This window comes from Canis lupus, chromosome X (genome assembly GCF_003254725.2).
Source record: "Canis lupus dingo isolate Sandy chromosome X, ASM325472v2, whole genome shotgun sequence".
NCBI classification, from domain to species: Eukaryota; Metazoa; Chordata; class Mammalia; order Carnivora; family Canidae; genus Canis; species Canis lupus.
In genome coordinates this window covers 10224675-10245860 of record NC_064281.1, presented here as the reverse complement: position 1 = coordinate 10245860, position 21186 = coordinate 10224675, and the positions used below count along the sequence as shown (strand labels likewise).

The following is a 21186-nucleotide window of genomic DNA, read 5'->3' as shown; positions in this document are numbered from 1 at the left end:
TGGAATCCCCCGTTCAGCAATCGGAAAAATATGTTTTCCTTCCTGCTCTGACTGGCTGGTTTTTATGCAGAGAAGTGCATTGATTTAATTCCTGTGGGCACGTTTTAGCTCAGTTAGTTCTTTAAATGTGCGAATTTTATAACTGAAGAATAATGCTCGCATTGCCAAATAGCCATTAAGACCAACAAAAGTGCTTCCAAATTGAAATTTCACATGACTCATTGGAGGCAATTTGTGTATTTGTCATGTATACTTGTAGTGTAGTCTATATAGTGCCCGAAAGTGAATTTTACACCACCGTTTGAAGCTAGAAAATGAATGTTAATTGAATTCTAGGTCTGTGTTGAGTGCTTAGTAGCTGCTGCAGGGGGTGTGCTTTCAGTGCGAACCCTAACTATACAATGTCTTTATTGCGGTGGTCTCTAATGTGCTTTTTTAACAACAAAAAAACAGAAAACAAAAAAACTTAACCATTGCATCTTTGTTTCTCATGATCATAAATTGTGAAAAGCTGCTAAATCTTTACACTGTAAAAAGGAGAGGTTATTTATACCCCTGGAACTTCATTGGATAGAAACTAGGGTGAGAGCTCATTCGTTCCTCTACAAAGAAGTAGCTCACGTACTGGACTCACGCAGGTTTTAAATGACAGACTTTGTGGATTTGTTTCTTCTTTAAGTTGAGATCTGGGCTGTGTTCATTGGTATGGTAGGCACGGTTTGGCATTAAACTCACAGCCGCTCAGCAGCTACCAATAATCTGTTTTTCTGATTAAAATCAGCAGGTCAAGGAAGTCATAGTGAAGAAGCAGATCCGCCACCTAATTTTAGTGACTTAAAGTGCCAACTGGTAATGATGGCAAGTCCAAGACTTGTCTCATTCAAACTCCAATCACAGCCAATGTTTGAACACGTGTTTTGTTCATTTGTTTGACCTCGACAGGTGGCATAAGATCAGCATTCAAGAGCCATCTTATTCTGAGTAGCATCTTGCCTGTGTGTGAGTTAATGCAGAATCTTGCTGCATTTTTTTTTTTAAAGATCTTGTTTATTTTAGAGAGGGAGGAGAGGGGCAGCGAGAGTCTTAAGCAGACTCTGTGCTGAGTGCAGAGCCCAACGTGGGGGTCTCTCTCACAACCCTGAGATCACAGCCTGAGCAGAAACCAAGAGTCGGATGCTCAACGGAATGAGCCCCCACCCCAGGCACCCATTGTTGAGGTTTTTTTGTTTGTTTGTTTTTACATCTAGCAGTGATTGTCCACTTATGCATTTCACTATTAAAATGTAAAAGTTGGGACGCCTGGGTGGCTCCACTGTTGAGCGTCTGCCTTCGGCTCAGGGTGTGATCCCGGGGTCCCTGGATCGAGTCCCTCATTGGGCTCCTTGCAGGGAGCCTGCTTCTCCCTCTGCCTGTGTCTCTGCCTCTCTCTGTGTGTCTCTCATGAATAAGTAAATAAAATCTTTAAAAAAAAATGTGAAAGTTGAGGGGCGCCTGGGTGGCTCAGTCGGTTAAGCATCTGACTCTCAGTTTTGACTCAGGTCATTATCCAATGGGTTGTGAGATCGAGCTCCACGTTAGGCTCTGCACTCCCCAAAGGCATCTGCTTGGGATTCTTTCTTTCTTACTCTCTCCCCCGCTCTGCTCCAACCCCCACTCATGATTTCTCTCTCTCTTTTTTCTAAGGTAAATAAATCTTTTTAAAAAATGTATAAGTTGAATGAAAGTGGGAGTTAAGTAAACCCCTGCAAGCCGGACTCCTTGCCCCTGTTTTGAAACTCAGTGATGCGCAAAACCCTCATAGAGTTCTTAATGGCTCAGGCAGCCGCTGATAATGATGGCAACTTGGAAAAAAGGCTTGTATAATGATGGCTTTGAGAAGGGCACGTGTAAATGACCAGCTTTTATCTACACTAACGTATAGTTAACACTCGGTGTAGAAGCCAGGCTCTGTTCTCCGCACTTGGCTGCATCCTCATTTAATCTTTTTGATCATTTTCAAGTGTGTGGGCTCAATATGACCAGGCCCTGCAGGTGAGGATCTGGGACCTAATTAGAGATACTGAGGCGCTTGCTCCCCAGGTGGAGTGGGGGGGAAATAGTGACCTCTCAGTTTTTACAGTGGGGTCTGGGACTCGTGAAGACTGTATGAAATTCCTAAAAGCATCATTGGGTGAGAACTGCTGCCCCGTATCCCTCAGGTACCCCTCCAGGTAGTCTTGCCTCCAGGAGGCTTCCTTGACACTTGCACCCCCCAGCTTTTACCTGCCTTCTCCGGTGAGTGGGGTGAGTGGAGCTTCGCTCCATCCCTGCCCCATGCCCACTGTCCCCCCTACCCCCCCCCAATACCTGCCATCCTCCCGTGGTGGATGGTGTGTGTCCTGGGGAGGCTGAGAACCAGGTCCCTCTTGTTGACTCATCAGTGACCCCCATAGCAGTTGCCCCAGGCCGGATGCTGGGCCTGTGCCAGGCAACGAATTGGACACGGAGCCTGTGCTGGGGACCGTCCAGTGTGCTGGCAGCCGCCCTGATGAGGCCTGCCCCTCGGTGGCTCGGTCGGTATTTGCTGATCCTAAGTGGTTGTGTCCCTCTGCGCCCAAGATCCCCTCCGCTGCCCAAATGGGAAACCACCTCCACTCTCCTTTTAGCTTCCCGGAGCCTGGCACCATCCCTGGCATGTGGCTGGAGCCTGATAAATGTGTGTCAGGTTCGACCAATGAGTTAGGAAGCGTTAAAAGGTTTAGAACCGGTTTTCGGTGCTGCTGGCACTAAATTACAAGTATTTAAGACGAAAGAATTGGCTTTCGTCACCTTCTGTGCACCTCCAGCTGTAAGCCTTAGTACAACTGTAATTGAGAAATAATGAGGTATCTGGATTTTTTGTGAGTGGGAAAGACAAGGGCAAAAGAGAAGGAAATGCAAATGTTCTGGCTGAAAAGTTCAGAAGTTAAAATTTTAGGCAGAGGTTTCAGACTGCGAGCCGTTAGGGCAGCCGAAGTGAGATGGAGCAAAAGCAAGTAGACGTTTTTTGTTCGTGATAATTGTTTACACCGTGGAAGAATTTCTGTCTTTGCCCCGCTGAATGTATTAAAAACAAGTATGGGGTTGACAGGTTTGAAATTTAGATCTCACTTCCTTTTGAAAATTACCAAAAGAGATTAGCGGTCATTAGTGAAAAATAAATAATTTTTAAAAAAGGAGTAAGTAAACCAGGTAATTAACATATTGACTGATCAACTATTGGGTGTGAATATGACAAATGACCTGTCACTTTGACCCATGAGACTGTTCTCTGAGCAGCAGGAAAGGTCATACAGCAAATCCCTCGAATAGGAGTTTTGACATTTTAAACAAGCTAATTATCAGGGTGGCCAATTCGAAATAAAAATGTTTGTGGGGCACCCGGGTGGCTCCGTCGGGCGAGACTCTTGATTTAGGGTCAGGTTGTGATCTCATGGGTGGTGGGATAGAATCCTGTGTGGGCTCCATGCTCAGCAGGGAGTCTGCTAGAGATTCTCTGCCTCTGCACCACCTCCTCCACGAATGCATGCGCTCTCTTTCTCAAATAAATAAATCTTAAAAAAAATGCTTAGATTTTCTAAATACATGTGAGTTTCACAGTGCTGTGTTCAATTTATCCTCTCTCTGCCAACCCTCAGAAACAGGCACTTAAAAAAGAAGAAAGCTACAAACTCATATTTAATTTGGGGATTTGAAGAATTGGCCTAAATCAAGAATTTGCTTATTTTTCTCTCTTACTGCAAACATTAGGGAGCATTTCTTCTTTGATGATATAACAACAGCAGCAGCAGCAGCAGCTTGAATTCTTTTAATGCTTTATCATTTTAAGTGCTTGGAGGCATTTCATGTTCCCCCAAAGCAACCATTCTCAGCTGTGGAACGTATCACACTCGTGCTATACAATTGTTGGTGAGAAGTTCCAGTTTGTTGCTAATAATAAAGCATGGAAGTGTGTGTGGATTTCCTTTTTCTTTCTTTCTTTCTTTTCGTTTTTTTTTTTTTTTTTTTTTTTTTTTGATAAGTGTATGCTTCGACTCTTAAACACTGCTGTCACTTCCTTGCACTTTGGTCTACTTTCCTGAGTGGGCAAGAATGAGTGAGACCTCAGCTTGGGAGCTGGGAATTTCCCATAATCCTAGGCTCTCCCCCGAGAGCGGGTGGAGCAGGTGACCATTATCCATCCATTATCCTGTGGCCGGGGCTGGTTGACAAGCTCCATCCTGGAGCTTTATTGCCTTCGTGAAAAACGAATTTTCACCCCCACTCTTGTCTTGCCTATTAATCATAACCGCTACTTTTTATTGAGTGTTCCCAGCTCTTGTGCAAAGCCCATGGCATACATTAGCTCACTTAATCCAATGGCATGGTTTATCAGTGGCTTTTCATTAAAAAGATAAATTGATGTTAACAAGCATTGATTTCCAAAGATTTATGTTGTCTTTACTGTTACACTGTCTTGGCCCAATACGATTTTGCTTTTAAAAGGTATTTTGTGAAATACATGCATGTGTTTCTGCAAAGATGTAATGTGTATTTTAGGAAGAATTATCTCTGTCGAGTGCGTGCATTGCGGATTTGGCATTTGAGCTTTATCCTAACAGAATATTTACTTTGATAACTGTGCATCAGGCAAAAACAAGAGCATGTTTGGCTGAGAGTCAAGAAACCTGAATGTTTAGTCCTGTCTTTCCCAATTACAGACTAGAAAAGGAGAGGAGAGCTAGACGGTTTTAAAATTTTCCTCCTGCTTTAGAATTCATTGTGTGCGTGACATTTATTTTAAGCTGGACCAGAAAATCAGGGAAGAACCGAACAAAACTCTTCTCGTTGTGGCTTCTGTGAAGAAATTCTAGATTGACTCCAGTAACTTCATCTTAAATGCCTAGGTGGTAAAATGAAGGTAAATGGCTTGCACTCTCAGGGCCGTAGGTGACATTGCCACCTCCACGGCACACAGGGTTAAAGCCCAGCGGCATCGTACTTGGTACCCTCTTCTCTGAATTGACACCCATCATTTAGCGGCCACTTTGAAATCACAGTAGCCTATTCTGATTCCACTTGAGTATATGATTAAGTGACCTCAAATTGTTTGTTGATTGACAACATAGAATGAACACGGTTGTTTTTTAAGATTTATTTGAGACAGAGAGTGCATGTGTGTGCGCACAAGTGAGAGGCGCAGAGGAGAGGGGGTGAGAATCTCAAGCAGACTCCGTGCTCAGCGTGGAGCCTGATGCAGGGCTCCATCTCATGACCCTGCCATCATGACCTGGGCTGAAAGCAAGAGTCAGTTGCTTAACCGACTGTGCCACCCAGGCAACCCTAGAACGAACATGTTTTAAAGTATACTGGTGTGTCACCAACATTAACACCTGTCTGACCCCCGTAAACAGGGGAAGGGTTTTGTCCAATGGCTTGTGAGGTCAGTGTGGAAGATGGCATTCACCTGAGCTGGTAATCTTTTTTTTTTTTTTTTAAAGATTTTTATTTATTTATTCCTGAGAGACACAGAGAGAGAGAGAGAGAGAGGCAGACCCAGGCGGAGGGAGAAGCAGGCCCCACACAGGGAGCCTAATGCGGGACCCGATCCCAGGACCCCAGGATCACGCCCTGGGCCAAAGGCAGGCACCAAACCGCTGAGCCACCCAGGGATCCCCCCTGATAATCTTATCTTTAAAAGAAAAATATATTTGTTATAGCGAGACGTCATGCCACTGATGTAGAAAGGACCATTGTAGAATTTAGGAGGAACCATGACTACCTGACCTGGGTACAGTCCCCCGTAACGTGAGTGGGCACTTGGCTGCTGTGCACTTGGCTGTGGCACCTGCAGTGTTTGGAAGCGCTGGGTGTCCGCTCCCAAGTCAGCAAACATAAGGGGCTCTGGGAAACCAGGAGGTGACTCCAGCTAGTGCTTTGGCAACGACAGAGATTCTGGATGGCTAAACAAACAGTGTTGGAGATGCAAGAGAAGAGTTTGGATAAAACTGATTCAGAAGGTGGCCATGGGGGGGGGATCACTTTTTTCTAATGTACTGTTTTTGAAATATGTTCAGTTCACAGATTAAATATTTAACTAGAAAAAAGAAAGCAGGTTATTTTGGTGTTACTTGTTCCTCAAGAACCAATGCTGGTTTCTGGAGATCCGTTTCCTGTTCAGAGTGTTCTTAAATCACCTGTTGAAAATCTCTTCTAGTTTTTTCAGCGGAGAGCGAGGGTTCTGTTCTGTCTTAGAAACTTAGGGCACCGTCGGAGTCCGTCCTCAGCATCTGTCTGGCTTCAAAGCGATGACCTATAGCAGCTGTGCAGCCAGGCCCCAGAGTTCTTTCGGGGCTCTGTCGTACACTCTTGGGACCTAGAGTCACAATTTTCCGTTTTTGGCAAAATCGTGAACTTGCACATGTAGCCACGCTGCGTGCAACCCGAGTCCGAGCTACGGCCGTGGAGACCCAGCAGTTGATGGGCCTCGTGTCCCGTGTCCATTCCCTGAGGTCGGGACCTATATGGACATCGGTCCTCAGATGCCCTTTCCTTAGAGATCCTGCGAGTCTGTTTGTTCCCCAGGAAGAAGACGTAGTGTGCGATTTAATGATGTAAAATAGTATATTAGATTTCTAGGAGATTGCTCAGATTTACTCTCCATTGGTGGCCTTCCTACACCCTAGGATATCTTACGTCTGACCTTGCAGGGGTGGTTATTTCAAGTCGTCTCGGTGTTTTCCAACTTGGAGAACCCACTGTTTTAGTGGGGTGCAGGACCTACGTGAGTTCCTCCTGCTTCGAATTTCCATCCCAGAAAATAAACAGAAGGGGCAATTTAATGAAATACTGCATTTGAAAAAAAAAAATGTGACCGTATTTAAAAGTATGTGGCTGGGAGGTCTTTTTTATTTTTTCGCTTCTTAATCGGGTATGTGGGGGGGTCTTTTTTAGTGTGGACTCTCATCAGCAGCAGACAAAATGAAATTGCTCACATTTTTGTGCAATTCGTATTTTATACTAATTCCGGACCACCCAGTGGCTGACCCAGGGAGACACTGGTTTTCTGTAGCCTTCCATCTGAGGGCTTTTGAATTACATGTCCACAGGTCCTGGGTGTTTCCCTGAACTAGCAAGAGCAGGCATTCTAATACCAGAAAGTAGATTTCAAATACTCCGTCAAGCTACGTATTGGCAAATCTCAAGTAGGCCGTCAAGCTGTACGTTGGATAATCGTACTCTTCTGTAAACGAGCGGTTTTCAGACTTTGGTGTGTTGATCGGAATTTGGGGTGTGACTGCTTGTCTGGGTTGTGCATCATCCATCTGAGTAGGTAGTTTGGGGAGGTCACATCTAGAGTAGACGAGGGGAAGATGACGCCACGTGCTTAACCCAGAACACCTCAATCCCCCCAGCAGTTCAAGGGCTGACAAATACCATAGTCTTCCTAGCCGAGCCTACTGGTAGCCTATTTTTTAAGTGTTAAAAGGTACATAATTAGTTGTGGTTATACAAAAAAATATAATCTCTGATCTATGAAAAGATCTTAACCAATTTTAGGCTAATACAGTCTACTGGATTTGTGTTTGGGGGGAAAAAACCCAAAACATTGTAATATCAAGTTCAGTTGCTTTTTTTTTTTTTTTTAAGATTTTATTTATTTATTCATGAGAGACAGAGAGAGAGAGACAGAGGTGGAGGGAGAAGCAGGCTCCATGCAGGGAGCCCGATGCGGGACTCGATCCTGGGACCCCAGGATCATGCCCTGGGCTGAAGGCGCTAAACTGCTGAGCCACCAGGGCTGCCCTCAAGTTCAGTTTCTGTATTAGTCTACTGCATAGTACCAAGTTTTATCCATTTTCTTTTATATATATATATAAAGACTTTATTATTTATTTGAGAGAGCACAAGCAGGAGGAGGGACAGAGGCAGAGGGAGAAGCAGACTCCCCACTGAGCAGGAAGCCCGATGCTGGGCTCCATCCCAGGACCCCAGGATCATGACCTGAGCCAAAGGCAGGCACTTAACCGACTGAGCCACCCAGGTGCCCCTATCCATTTTATTTCTAGAATATATTTTTAAGTGAGTGATCACTTAATTTGGTGATCACTTAACTGGTTGCCACTTTCTTTGTGGTCTTAGCATATGAAGAAAATAAGTATAATGTGGCCACTCTGAGAGGTTAGAGGGCACGGGTCAGTGACATCAAGGCGGAGAACAGCTTGGTTGGGCCACATACTTCCAAAGAACCAATTGTTAGCACCTCACTCCAAAGAATGCCGGGAGCCCAGTGGAATCAATCCATCGCAGGGTGTTCAGACGTCCGTTCGAGCGGGCGAAAGATGGTTTGCCCTGCACAGTTAAATGACTTAGGTGGACAGGAACAGTGATGGGGGAATAGGGGCTGCAGGATTCCTTCTGTGATATTCTTTTATTTCTTATGACCATCCTGCTGCACTGGTCACTTAAGGCCCAGTGGCCCACAGAGGCCGGGCAGGCTTCACAAAGCATCTGTCCTGCCTGTGACAGATGAGAAAGCAGAGGCTCAGGTGTGAGCAGCCCAAGTCCTCATGGCGGCAAGTGGCAGAGCCAGGGCTTACCCAGTGTAAACACAGCACGCTGGTTCCCTGGTACTGATTTGGAAGCTCACTGAACTTTCCATGCCTTGTGGGCCTACTGGGACTCTGTGCTCACGGGCCATCATGAATGTCGTGTGCGGGTCGGATGACAAGGAGCTCGGGGTTCCTCTGCTCACGCACCTGCCTCAGCGTCCGATCAGGCTTCATTTGCGAAATACAGACTTAAAGATGAAATTATTAGGAATGCCAAGACCGTGACATCAGAGCATTAAACCAAGCTTGAGGCTCTTCATGAGGGCAGGGCTCTCTGTGCCGTTTTTTTCTTTTTAAATAAAAATCAGAGGCAAATCTAATTTGGTTCTGAGTACCCAGGTGTTAGCAACATCCTCCAGATTCCAGAAACCAATTTTGACAATTTGTTAAAGAGCGCCCTTGGAGACACGTCTTTTTTAATCTCATTGCCTTAGTCTTCTTAGCTCCATTTATTTATTTGCAGCTTAATCACAGACCTTGCCTCCCAGCTGCACCTCCTCAGGGAGGTCTGGGGGAGATGCGGGAGTCAGGAGTGCCCTGAAAGATCCCGTCCAGCCGGACAAGGGCTCAGAAGTGAACCCCTCGGGGACAGGGAAAGGTGGGGAAGGATGTAGAATCGCCGGCTCTTCCTTGCTCTCTCTGCCGCCTCCTTGGACCTGCACGAGGGTGGTGGGAGCATAAGAACTTGCAAGATAGAAATAGTCGCGCTTCCCAAGTACCACGTAGGAGGCGTCGTGCCGAGGCTTTCTGTGCAGTCATGTGCTCACTGCCCTACTGCAGCCTGGGGAGCGGAGCGCTCCGTGGGCCCCGTGAATAGACGGCAGAGCTGAGGCTCAGGAAGGCCCCGGGGCATCAGGGGCCGCCCGCGTCCAGCTGGGCCGCAAGGGGTGGTGGGCTAGGATGCGCACGTGGGCCCCGCTCACTGGGGAGGAGTGTCGCTCTGTATTTTACCAGAGGTTTGGGCAGGGGGGTGGCACCAGATGACCGGGTTTGGGAGAATGGAGCTGGTTGTGCAAGAGCCGTCCTGAGCAAGTCCTGGGCAGCCCCCCGGGCTCTCTGGGTCCAGCAGCTGATGCAGCCGGTCACCTGGTCACTCGGGCCCTTGTGATCTTCAGCCACCCCCTGACTTCCCAGCCTTGGCATCCAGTGGCCCGAGTTGGGGTTCAGCTCAGCCCCCGAGCAGCCGTGTGACCCTGGCCACGTCCCTTTGGCTCTCTTTGGTCTTGGCTTCTCCATCCCGGCGAGCGAGGAGGTGGGTTGGGGCTCCTGCGGCAGCGGCGGTCCGTGGGCCCCGTCGGGTCCTGGGCGCGGGCCTCTCGGTGCCTCCCGAGCTGCGTCCCGCGTTGCGGGGGGCTGTGGACCCTCCGGATGCTGCGCTGAGCCTGGCTGCTGGGCTCCGCGTCCCGCCCGCCCTTGTACCTGTAGCAGGTGCAGCCGGCTCCGGAAGCGAGCTGACCGAGGGTCCCTCGTGATGACTTGGTGACCGTGCAGGAGAGCGGCCCCCAGGGCTCTCTGCGCTCGCCTGTTGCCCAGGTCAGCAGGAAGAGCGCTGCGGAGCATGGGCTCAGAGGGGTCCCGTCCCCCCGAGGTACCTGGGGGGGTGCCCACCTGATAAGGTGCCTTTACCCAGCAGCCCGATGCAGAGACACCCACTAATGCACACACGGAGGCCGCTTTAGGGAAAGGTGATAGCCCCGCAGCACCCATCGGGGCGAGGAGGGGGCACCGCCGCTCACCCGGACTTCTGACGTGTAAAGAGGCCGCATCATCTTTATCCTCACCCTGCCAGGCTCAGCCCATAACTTTCCAACTTCCCTTGTGAGAATTTTCACAGCCCACCTGCCTTGTGGGTTAACCTTGAACTGGAAAATGTGTGGCTTCCTGCAGCAAGACAGGCCAAAGATTTTGAGACCCACCTTCCGGGGTGGCGGGGGGGCGGAGGGGGGGTGACAGTGAGGGATAGGGTTGGATCCAGGTGGGTGTCTTTGTCTCCCACCTGGGGGGAGGGGAGAGCAGGTAAAGGCAGCGGCTTTCCAGTGTAGTTAGGTGTTTGTAACTGAGACAGGAGTGGGCGGGATGCAGAGAAGAGAAAAAACGAGTGGGGTGAACCAAGGAGGCCCTTGCGAGGGAGCAGGGCTTTGGAGCTGTGCCTTTCAGGAAGGGAAGAGGAGCTGGGGAGGCGGTGTGGGTTGGGGTTTTGGCAGATGATGTAAGGCAAATGCCCCGCAGAGCACCCCAGGTTCACCCCGCTTTGAGGCTGAGCCACCAGCTCCCTGGGTAAGAGTGTCCTCTGGCCACGTGCTTTCTGGCAAGCTGAGCAGGCACCGTCCTGAAGACATGCCTGGGATCCCAATAGCTGCAGCGGAACAGCTAACAGGGTCTTGGACGGCCTGTCCTCGTCACGTCGGCGGGTACATGTGTGGTGGATGCGACCACTGGGAGCCGTGGCGGGAGAGCCCCTGGACAGGGCGCCACCCTCCCCAGGACCCTGAGCTCCCCAGGGACAGGATAACTCGGAAGCAGGCGTCAGTGCAGCCTGCCTCCTGGGGTGCGCCTCCTGCACACGGCAAGAAGTGGGGATTTGGCTGTTTTAATCAAAACCACCTCCTCATCTGATCCTCGTTGCCGTTTGGGCCCTAGGTGTGGTTCCATTGCACACCTGGGGGGGCCACTTCCATCCTGTGTGATGAGCCGCACAGCGGGGTATCGGCATCCTTCATCTCCCTCCTGCTCCCTCTGCTCTCTGACCCCCCGGGGTTCCCTGGGGTCTCTGATCCCCTGGAGACTCAGCCCCCCTCCAGGCCCCGAGCAATCTGGACACAGGGCGAGCTGCCCAGGACCAACAAGACTGCCTTCCCTTCCCTTATGTCACCCCAAAAGTGGGCCAGTTGGTCCCTCTGTCTTGGGGCTCTGAAGGGGCCCCAATCCAGGAAGCAGGGCACCCTTCACATCACCCCCCACTGCCTTTTAACCTCCCGATCCGATCGCCCTCGCCGCCGCCTCTTCTGAGACGGAATTCCTTAAATCTTGGGTCCGTTTCTTTCCTCTCGTTCCCCACTTCCCGACTCCCACTTTCCAGGGGGGTGCTCCGTGCTCCCCGCGGCTGGCCCCCCACCTCTCCCCAGATCTCGAGTCCTCGCCCATCCGCCTCCACCAGCACCTTAAATCTCTCCACCCGCTGCTACACTTGGGGCCTCTCTTCCTTCCTGTGTTCCTCCTGCCTTCTTGTCACTCCCCGATTTCCCTAGAAAGCCCTAGAAAGCCAGCTGCGCTTGCCTCTCCTGGCTTCCCAAGACTTCACTAGCTGCCCCCCCCCCCCCAAGGGCTGGTTTCCGTTGTTGTCTTTCTGTTGACACTGGTAAGGGAGCTGGAAGTCTGCCCCTCTGGCTGCCTTGACTGTGGACCACCTCTTCCTTCTCGAACCTTCCTCCTCTGGGACACAGCCCTGCCCAGGAGCTCTTCCAACCTCTGCAGCCTTTGAGAGTAGTGCTTCCGCTGGACAGCCCCTGCCCCCGAATTGGTTGGCCCCGGTAGGCTCTCCCCTCCGGACCCTCTCCTAGTTGCAAAGGACGTTCAGGGGAGTTTTTGCCAGGAGAGAGAGAGGTTCATCAGCCCTCCCGGTTTGCTTTTGCTAAACGCAGCTGTCACCGTTAGGGCGGCTTCTGCGGCTTCATGAGGACACTTGCTGTCGTTAAACAGCCGAGGAGATCGGGAAGGGATTGGGCTGACACGGGGGCTCGGGTGCTTGTTCCTCGTGGCCGGTATTAGCCAGTTTGGGGGGGTAAGGGCCGGCCTGGGGGCCACCTCCACCATTAAAGAGGAACACCTGTCCTGCTGGCCTGTACTTACGGAGCTTTGTAAGAGTTTTTATACACATCATCCGAGCTGATCTGTCATTTCCTATAAAGGAAAGTATAACACGTATAGAGGAGGGACTGAGGAAATCAGGAAAGAGCAATAAGGAATCAAAAGGCATCAAAAACCCACACTGGATGTGAAATTAGAAATTTCATTCTGGTAAAGGGAAGCCAAAGCTTTGCCAAATTGATAAAGCTTTGGGAAGGTCCAGTCATGGAAAGGACCCAATTCTAAACAATCCTATTTCACATTTCTGACTCTCTATTTCTACTTCTTGTGGTTTTTATTTGATACAACATTTTGAACACAGCACAGCATTAATATTTTGAATATTGTCTCTACTCTATATGAAAAGCACCTTTTCTGCTTCAAAGGTAAGGTTTAAGTGTCTGTAATTCTTTTGTAATTCTTGTGTCTGTAATTCTTTTCCCTCTAAGGCTCAGATACTTGCTACTACAACACATCTTTAATTTTATCATGGGGAATATGGTGAAATACGAGTCACTTAACAAGAATTTCTTTTATTTATTTATTTATTTATTTTAAGATTTTATTTATTTATGAGAGATACAGAGAGAGAGAGAGAGAGAGAGGCAGAGACATAGGCAGAGGGAGAAGCAGGCTCCCTGGGGGAGCCCAACGCAGGACTCAATTCCAGGACCCTGGGATCATGGCCTGAGGCAAAGGCAGATGCTCAACCACTGAGCCACCCAGGTGTCGTCCCTAGGCCCCAGAAATTGTGTGGAAAGAATAGGTCTTGGAAAAACTCACTGGCTGTGAGTTGCTTGTCTTGATTAGAGGTGGTCAGCATGATGTCTTCCACAAATGCAGTCTTAGCTCCTTATTCAGGGGTGAGAAGAAAGGGCTTGGGGAATCTGGAGGGCATGCTGGCTCATGAGAAAGGAGGGAGCATCCATCACCAGGAGAGGATAGATGATCTATAAAGGCTGTCAACTGAGGCTCCTAGGTGGCCCAGTCGGTTAAGCACCTGACTCTTGGTTTTGGCTCAGGTCATGATCTCAGGGTCATGGGGTCAAGCCCCCAAACGGAGCCATGCTTAGTGGGGAGTTGGCTTGAGATTCTCTTTCCCTCTCCCTCTGCCAGCGCCCCCCCCCCCCCACCAATCCCGGCGTACACACATGCACATGCTCTCTCTCAAGTAAATAAATCTTAGAAAAAGCAAGCAAGCAGTGACAGAATGGAAAGAGAGGTAAGTGGGAAGGAGAGGAAGGAGGCTCTGACCTCTGGAGCTGTGGGGCCACAAGGAGGCTGAGTCTCAGGTACTAAGAGGCTGGACCTTGGGGGCAAAACTCTTGGTTGAAATGCGCAAATTTCAGAGGAATTAGTAGTTTGAATAAATATGGAAACATCCCTCTATGGTGATTGAATGACTCCTCATCACGAGGAATCATTCTGAGGCCAGAAGAAACCTATAATATAATTTCAGGAAAGTGGAAGTGATATAGAAATGTTGGGGTCGGGCTCCCTGGGTGGCTCAGCGGTTTAGTGCCTGCCTTTGGCCTAGGGTGTGATCCTGAAGTCCCCGGATCGAGTCCCGCATCAGGCTCCAAAACATGGAACCTGTTTCTCCCTCTGCCTGTGTCTCTGCCTCTCTCTCTCAGTCTCTCTCATGAATAAATAAAACCTTTTTAAAAAAAAAAAAGAAGAAGAAGAAGAAGAAACTTGGGGTCCAGGAGTGAACAGTCAAAAAAGAATTCTTGAAAAAAAAAAAAAATTCTTGACACAACTTCAGTGCAACAAGGGGATTTCATTAAAGCGCAGGGCAGGACTCTCGGGCAGAAAGAGCTGTCCTGGCGTTGCAACGGGTGACTGATTAGATGCTCTCAAGTTGGGAGGGGGTTTAGGACAGTGTAAGTCTCCAAGGTATTTTGGAAACAAGGTTTCCAGAACCTTGACGGGCTAGCTATTGTTGGGAAAAGGTCATTTATTACTGTTTCGTATAAAAACTCTGTCATGAGACCCTTCAGATATGTATCAGTGGGTCATATGCTGGGGGGATGATTGCCAACACATATTGGGGGGCGGGGTGGTAGAGATAAAAGAAGTTTCCAAAGGAATTTCTATATGTTAAAGTAGACTTGGGATCCCTGGGTGGCTCAGCAGTTTGGTGCCTGCCTTCGGTCCAGGGCATGATTCTGGGGTCCAAGCATCGAGTCCCGTATCAGGCTCCCTGCATGGGGCCTGCTTCTCCCTCGGCATGTGTCTCTGCCTCTCTCTCTCTCTCTGTGTGTCTCTCATGAATAAATAAATAAAATCTTTAAAAAAAAAAAGTAGACTCACAGAATATGGGGGTCGCGCTAAGATTGCCTTTTGCCCTTAGCCAAGTATTCACATCGAGGCAGCTGAGTCCCTAGAGGAAGGTCACTCTGCCTGTTTCAGGGACTTGTCAGTGGCCTGTAGGCAGTAAGGACATTTAATTTTTTCTTTTGCCTGTTCCCCACCTCAGAAGGAGTAGGCATTCGACAAGCTTTATTGATAGCCCTGTGACCTTGATAAGGATATGTAGGTAGATTATTGTGCCTTCTCATGTGTTCATCCCACTCTTGATGAATTCTCAGTTGCCTGAACAATCACGGCCATATAACATAGAATGGTGACTCAATTTCTGGCATGCACTTGGTGCTTAATGAACCTTGGCTGAATGAATGAATGAATGAATGAATGAATGAACGAACAAACGAACCAGTCCACTAAGTAGGGGGACGTCTATAGTGGCCTACACAAGAATCTCTCCCTGTGGTCTTGTTATGTTCAACACTTCCGTCAATTATTTGGGTCACAGGCATATGAGATATGTAAGGCAAATTTACTAGGAGCCTGTGAAATTGTGATTTATTGTAAGAAATAAATATTTGGTCTGAATCCACTTCTGATGCTGAGTTCCTGAAAGCCTTGGACTTTCCTGTAATGGCGAGCCACACAGGTGCCTTTTTTTATGTTAATAAGGTGACTTCTGGAAGCTCAGGTTGGGGGCTGGCTACCAGTGGAGCCAACTGTGTGATTAGAGGGTTGGAAGCTTCACTCCCCACCTCTGGCAATGATTGAATCAACTGTGCCTCTGTAATGAAGCCTCCATAAAACCCCCAAATGACTGGGTTCATTGAACACATGGAGATTTGGGGACAGTCCTGCGCTGGGAGAGGGCTTGGAAGCTTCCCACATTTCCCCATACCTTGTCCTGGGCAGCTCTTTGTTTAGCTTTGGATTCATATCATTTAACATCGTTTATAATAAACCCATAATCTAGTAGGTAAAATGTTCCTCTAAGTTCTAGAAGCTGGTCTAGCAAATTAATAGAATCCAAGAAGGAAGGGAGTCGTTGGAACCTCTGATCTATAGCTGGCCAGTCAACCCAGACTTGGAATTGGCATCCGAATTGTTGGGGGATGGTTGTGTGTGTGTGTGTGTGTGTGTGTGTGAGTGTGTGTTGGGGGGGTGTCTCATGGGACTGAGCCCTTAACCCGTGCCATGTGACACTGTCCCCCGGGAGATGGTGTCAGACTTGAGCTGAATCGTAGGACATCCTGCTGGAGTGGGGAACCCTCCACACTTACGCACACGGTGCACCTGCTGGCCGAGCTGTTCGTCACAAACCCGGGCAGATATTAAAATGGAATCGATCACAGAAGGAAAAAATCAAAATTATCTGGACATGTTGGGAGCTGGATCACGAGGGCAGGCACAGGCAGGAGCCCTAGTGCGTCACCTGGCCCCTGGGAGCATCCTCTTCCTCTTGGCTCCTTCCTTTTTTTTGGGGGGGGGGGGGCGGGGGGCAGAGGGAGAGGGAGAAGCAGGCTCCGCGCTGAGCAGGAGCCGGCCGCGGGGCTCGATCCCAGGACCCGGAGATCATGACCTGAGCCGAAGGCAGCCGCTTCACCGACTGAGCCCCCCAGGCGCCCCCTTGGCTCCTTCCACCGTATTTGACAACATCGGACCCTCCGTGTAGCGCTTCGTGGACCCTCCTCGACTTCCTCCTCCCGCTTCGGCCTTTTCTCCCCTTCCCTCCTTGGCCCCTCACCCCCCTTTCAAGTTTTCGCTTTCCTTTTCTATGTAGGATCCCGCGGTCCCTCAAGGCGCATCTCAGTGTGCACCGGTCATTTAAACGCACCCGCCGCGGAGCGGGGAGTGGGGAGCAGGGACGTCCCGGAGCTGGGGCGCCCGACACGGGCTCTGTCCGCGGGGCCCCTACCCTAGGGGGACGGGGGACGTCGGGGACCCGCCAGAGGGGCAGCGTCGGTCTGCTGAAAGCCACGATGAAAACCCAAGCAGGGCCACCGTCCTCGACCTGAGAGTCGGGGGGCGGGGAGTGGGGGGGCAGAGGGTGGCGCCCGAGCTGAGCTGGCCTCGGCCTCCCCCCTCCCCCGGCTGCTCCCTGTGCGCGCTGGGCCTTCTCCTCCAGCCCTCTTCTGGCTGCCGTCCCTGGACCCCCCCCCCCCCCCCCCGCATCTTCCCCCTCCCTCCTTGGGGCCGGGTCCTCGCTCACCCAAGCTTCCAGACTCCCTTTCTCACCCTTTGTTTCCTCCCCAGGCGCTCGGATGCAGTGAGGTGGCCCTGGGGTCGCGCCTTCCTCTGCGCTCTGCCCCTCCTGGTCCCAGCGCGACCTTGAGCAGAGCAGATCTGTTCTCACCCCCCACCCCAGCCATTGAGGAGGCCTCACCTACCTGATTCCCACCCTAGGGCTCAGCCTCCTCCCTCCATGTGTTCGCCCCCCCCACCCCACCCCCGCACCACCCCCAGCACACACTCCCCCTGTGCTCTGCACCCTCTGTCCGAAAAATCGCCTCCCTGACCCACCCAGGGTACCCTTTTCCTGTGCTTTCCGGATTTTCCTGGGGCGCACTCCCCCTTCCCTTCTCTCCTCCTTCCTGCTATTTTATCTGCCCTTCCCTCTCCTCCCCTTCTCCACCCTTCCCTGCCCTCTCCTACGTGGCAGTTCCCCACCATCCAGCAGCAGCCAGCTCAGCCCTGCCAAGCTTTCCCCAAATTCTCTTTCCCTCCTCTCAACTTCTCTGTTGGGATGCAAGAGTCCTTGCAGCCCCAGCATCGCCCTGCTTCAGGAGGGTCCTCTGTGGCCCCTTAGTCTGTGGGTCACCTGGAGACAGGCACCATCTCTTGTGAAGTCTTGTGCTTCTTGTAGATGTTAGCACTTGTTAGGCATGTTTATGGAACTGGCTGGAATTCTACAGACGACTTGCAAATGTTGAACCACGTGAAACTACTGTTCATAGTCAATATTATTTTTTAAAGATTTTATGTAGGGGATCCCTGGGTGGCGCAGCGGGTTAGCGCCTGCCTTTGGCCCAGGGCGCGATCCGGGAGACCCGGGATCGAATCCCACATCGGGCTCTCGGTGCATGGAGCCTGCTTCTCCCTCTGCCTGTGTCTCTGCCCCTCTCTCTCTCTCTCTCTCTCTCTGTGACTATCATAAATAAATAAAAAAATTAAAAAAAAAAAATAAATAAAGATTTTATGTATTCGTGAGAGACACATAGAGGGAGAAGCAGGCTCCCCATAGGGAGCCCGGTGTGGGACTTGATCCCAGGATCCCGGGGTCACGACCTGAACCGAAGGCAGCCACTCAACGGCTGAGCCACCCAGGTGCCCTCAATATTCACAGTTTTGTATGGTTTGATCTAACGTAGCCATTTGGTGTCAATGCTGCTTATTCCTGTCGTGGCTTTCAGAAGTGTTCCCTTCAGGCGGACTGACTTAACTCATGGGGCCCAAAGGATGCTTTTTAGCTTTCTGAGACATTTCCCATCTTACTCATTCTATGTGTCTGATTGTTCTGGCCAAAAATGGATGCAGACCTCAGAAATGTCATAAATGTGTACTCTCCTTTCTTGCTATTAACGATTTTTCTATCATGCCTTTTCCAACTCAGAGGGTTTTTTGTAGACATCAATGAGATTTTGAGGCTGTTTGTACAGTGACAAAGGTAACTTTTAGTGTCATCTGACATTATCAGCCCAGTGAAGAGAAAATGGTGAAGCTGTGAGCCCAGTGAAGAGATGGTGAAGCTGTGAACAGGGTGGAAATGGGGAAATGCTCATTTGCATATCGTTCTTTAAGGTGAAAGTGGATCAAGGTATCAACCTGAGAGCCTGTGAATATTTTGTCCCAGTGGTTTTGATTTCTAAGACTGATACAGAAACCAGAGTTGGCCTTAAGTTGAAAATGTCTTCCATATTGAATCTAGAGCCTTCAACATGCAAATGTTGAACCATGTGAAACTACTGTTCGTAGTCAATATTATCATAATTTTTTAAAGATTTTATTCATTCATTCATGAGAGGCACTCTAGAGAGAGGCAGAGACACAGGCAGAGGGAGAAGCAGGCTCCATGCAGGGAGCCGGATGCGGGACTCGATCCCGGGTCTCCAGGATCAGGCCCTGGGCCCAAGGCAGACGCTCCACCGCAGCCACTCAGGGGGCCCTAACAATAATATTCTTAAGTAAGAGCCAAGAAAGTCTTCTGTCCTGCCAGTTCCACGATTGCATGGTCTTGGTAGACACTTTGAAAACAAAACCAATAGCCTAGCCGGTCACGATTGTCCCCTTTGGTGCTGACTTGAATTTTGTTTTGGTTTTCATTGTACCTTAAACTGCCAAGAAGATAGCAAGCAACGGTTGCCACCTTTTGGCATGAATGCTCTTAAGTAGCCTTTGCAAAAATGTGCAAGACCCTCCTGTTCGGGCGCATCATCGAATTTTCTGGTGGAGGTGGGGAGATCACAAGCGACTTCTTTCCGAGCGTGTGAAGTGTCAGGCTGCCGTGCTATTCCCACTCCTCTTGCCATGAGACAACAAAAGGCTGGGGCCATAATTTAAAGGAATAGTTGATTGTGGGTGTGGGTTTCTAGGAGGATGGTTAAAGTGAGAAGCAAGAAGTAAAATTAGAAGAAAATGTTGGAACAGGCTAAACTGGTTTTCACAATCCTTTCTGGCTTAACCAGGGGCCAGAGGTATTGAATGTAGAAGGTTTGGGGGATTATCTCAAACTAAGGCATTAAAAGACCAGGTGGTTACAGGATTTGGATTTGGGATCTCCCACATTTTTTTTTTTTTTTTTTGGAAGTGTTGAGCAACAAAGCGCCGAACCTTGGATGAGCTAGGAGAGGGTGGTCTCTACCTTGTCTTTGTGTCCGCTTCTAAGGTGGGTGCTCAACCCAACCAAGTGGCAGGGTGTCCTCGGGTGGAGAGCCCTTCACCGCGTGGTTTTCAGGGTTCATCCTGGTAGTTGACTGGAGTTCCTATAAATATCTTGGATAGAGGCAGTGAAGGTAAAGGGGTCAAGCAAGTGCTTCAATCGTGGTACAGAAACCAGCAATGCTCGGACACATATGGCTCATGACCACGATAAAGGCTTTTCTGTCCTTGGCTGGGCCGAGGACTGTGGTCCCCTAGGATGTGGCTGTGCAAGAGGAGCCGTGAAAGCAGCGGTCAGTCATTATTGGTACAATAATAGCCTTTATGCTGGACATTTAGACCGCTCTTGAAAACAGCCTTTTGACTTGGGGGGAGAGCTTCTGATGAATAAAGCTCTATATAGAATCATGCCCAGCAAGAAAAAGCATCCTCTTTCCATTTTCTTTCCCAGAAGTCCCCAAGATGTGAGCCAGATACCCTTGTAGCGTGTTGCGCTTACTTTTAACATATGGAGCGATACCTTTGTGTGAATCGGGCTTGAGCTCCGTTTCCCTTGCTGTCACAGGTGTTGGTTCCCGACAGGGAGCGGATCGTAATTGTAATGCCAAATTGCATAGGCCATTGGTTTTTGTTTTTTTTTTTGGGGGGGGGGTTAAAAAGATTTTATTTATTTATTCATGAGAGAGAGAGAGGCAGAGACACAGGCAGAGGGAGAAGCAGGCTCCCCTCGGGGAGTCCGATGCAGGACTGGATCCTGGGACCCTGGGGTCACGCCCTGGGCGCAAGGCAGACCCTCAGGCGCTGAGCCCCCAGGCGCCCCACATGCAGCCATTGTTAAGTCCACGTGTGGGGTTTCCCTCCCTGTTGGGTATGTTTCCTCCTCCCTTTCATACACACCGTGCAGAACGCGGTGTGCGCATCATTATGCGTACGTATATGTTTAGGAGCCGCGGCTCGCTGCAGATCGCCTAGCGGGCAAGAGGGATGCTAAAGCGAGCGGGTGCGGGGGCGCCCGGGCTCCTCCTGGGCAGGGGGGGGTGGACTTCGGCCAGAGGGGGATGCCCCCCGAGGGGTCCCGCAGCTTGCACCCCGGGGCAGGACGGAAGGAAGGGGCTCGCGCGGGAGGGCGCCCCGCGGCGCAGTGACGCGGGGGGTGGGGGGGTCTCCCCTCCCCTCCCCTCCCGTCCCCTCCCCCCGCCGCCGCCTCCAGGCCGTGACGTCACCGAGCCGCTCTTCCCCGAGAGGGCCGATTAGCATTGGGCGGGCGCGGCCGTCGGAGGAGGCGCGGGGCTCGCCGTCTCGGGGTGCTCGCTGACGGCCGCCGGCGCCGTGGAGCAGCCGGCCCGGGGACACCGGCCCGGGGACACCGCGGCCGCCCGCCTCCGCCGCGGGGCAGAGCCCACCGTGAGCCGCGCGCGCGTCCAGGAGCCAGCCGAGCCGGGGCGCGGGGGCAGAAGCGTTTTTGGGGGGACGGCATGAAGCCCGCCATGGAAAGTGCCGCCGAGGAAAGCGCCGAACAAAGCCGGGACAGAAAAGGTACCCAGCGCCC

The 21186-nt window shown here is 50.5% G+C and overlaps 1 protein-coding gene across 7 annotated transcripts in view; it reads left to right on the top strand.

Moving 5' to 3' along the window:
• The window catches only part of GPM6B (glycoprotein M6B), a 160053-nt gene that overhangs the window by 93234 nt on the left and 45633 nt on the right, over nucleotides 1–21186 (top strand). For 2 of the 7 annotated variants that reach the window (XR_003131901.3, XM_025436836.3), the window contains exon 1: nucleotides 20974–21173. The exons of 3 other annotated variants lie outside the window; for them this stretch is intronic. Coding sequence is in view for 3 of the 4 variants with exons in the window: in XM_025436836.3 (XP_025292621.1) it covers nucleotides 21113–21173 (61 nt within the window). In the remaining variant the exon portion in view is untranslated. Of the gene's footprint in view, nucleotides 1–20973; nucleotides 21174–21186 lie in introns of those variants that run through there. 2 more of the 7 variants (XM_025436825.3, XM_025436851.3) reach the window with 2 other exon arrangements.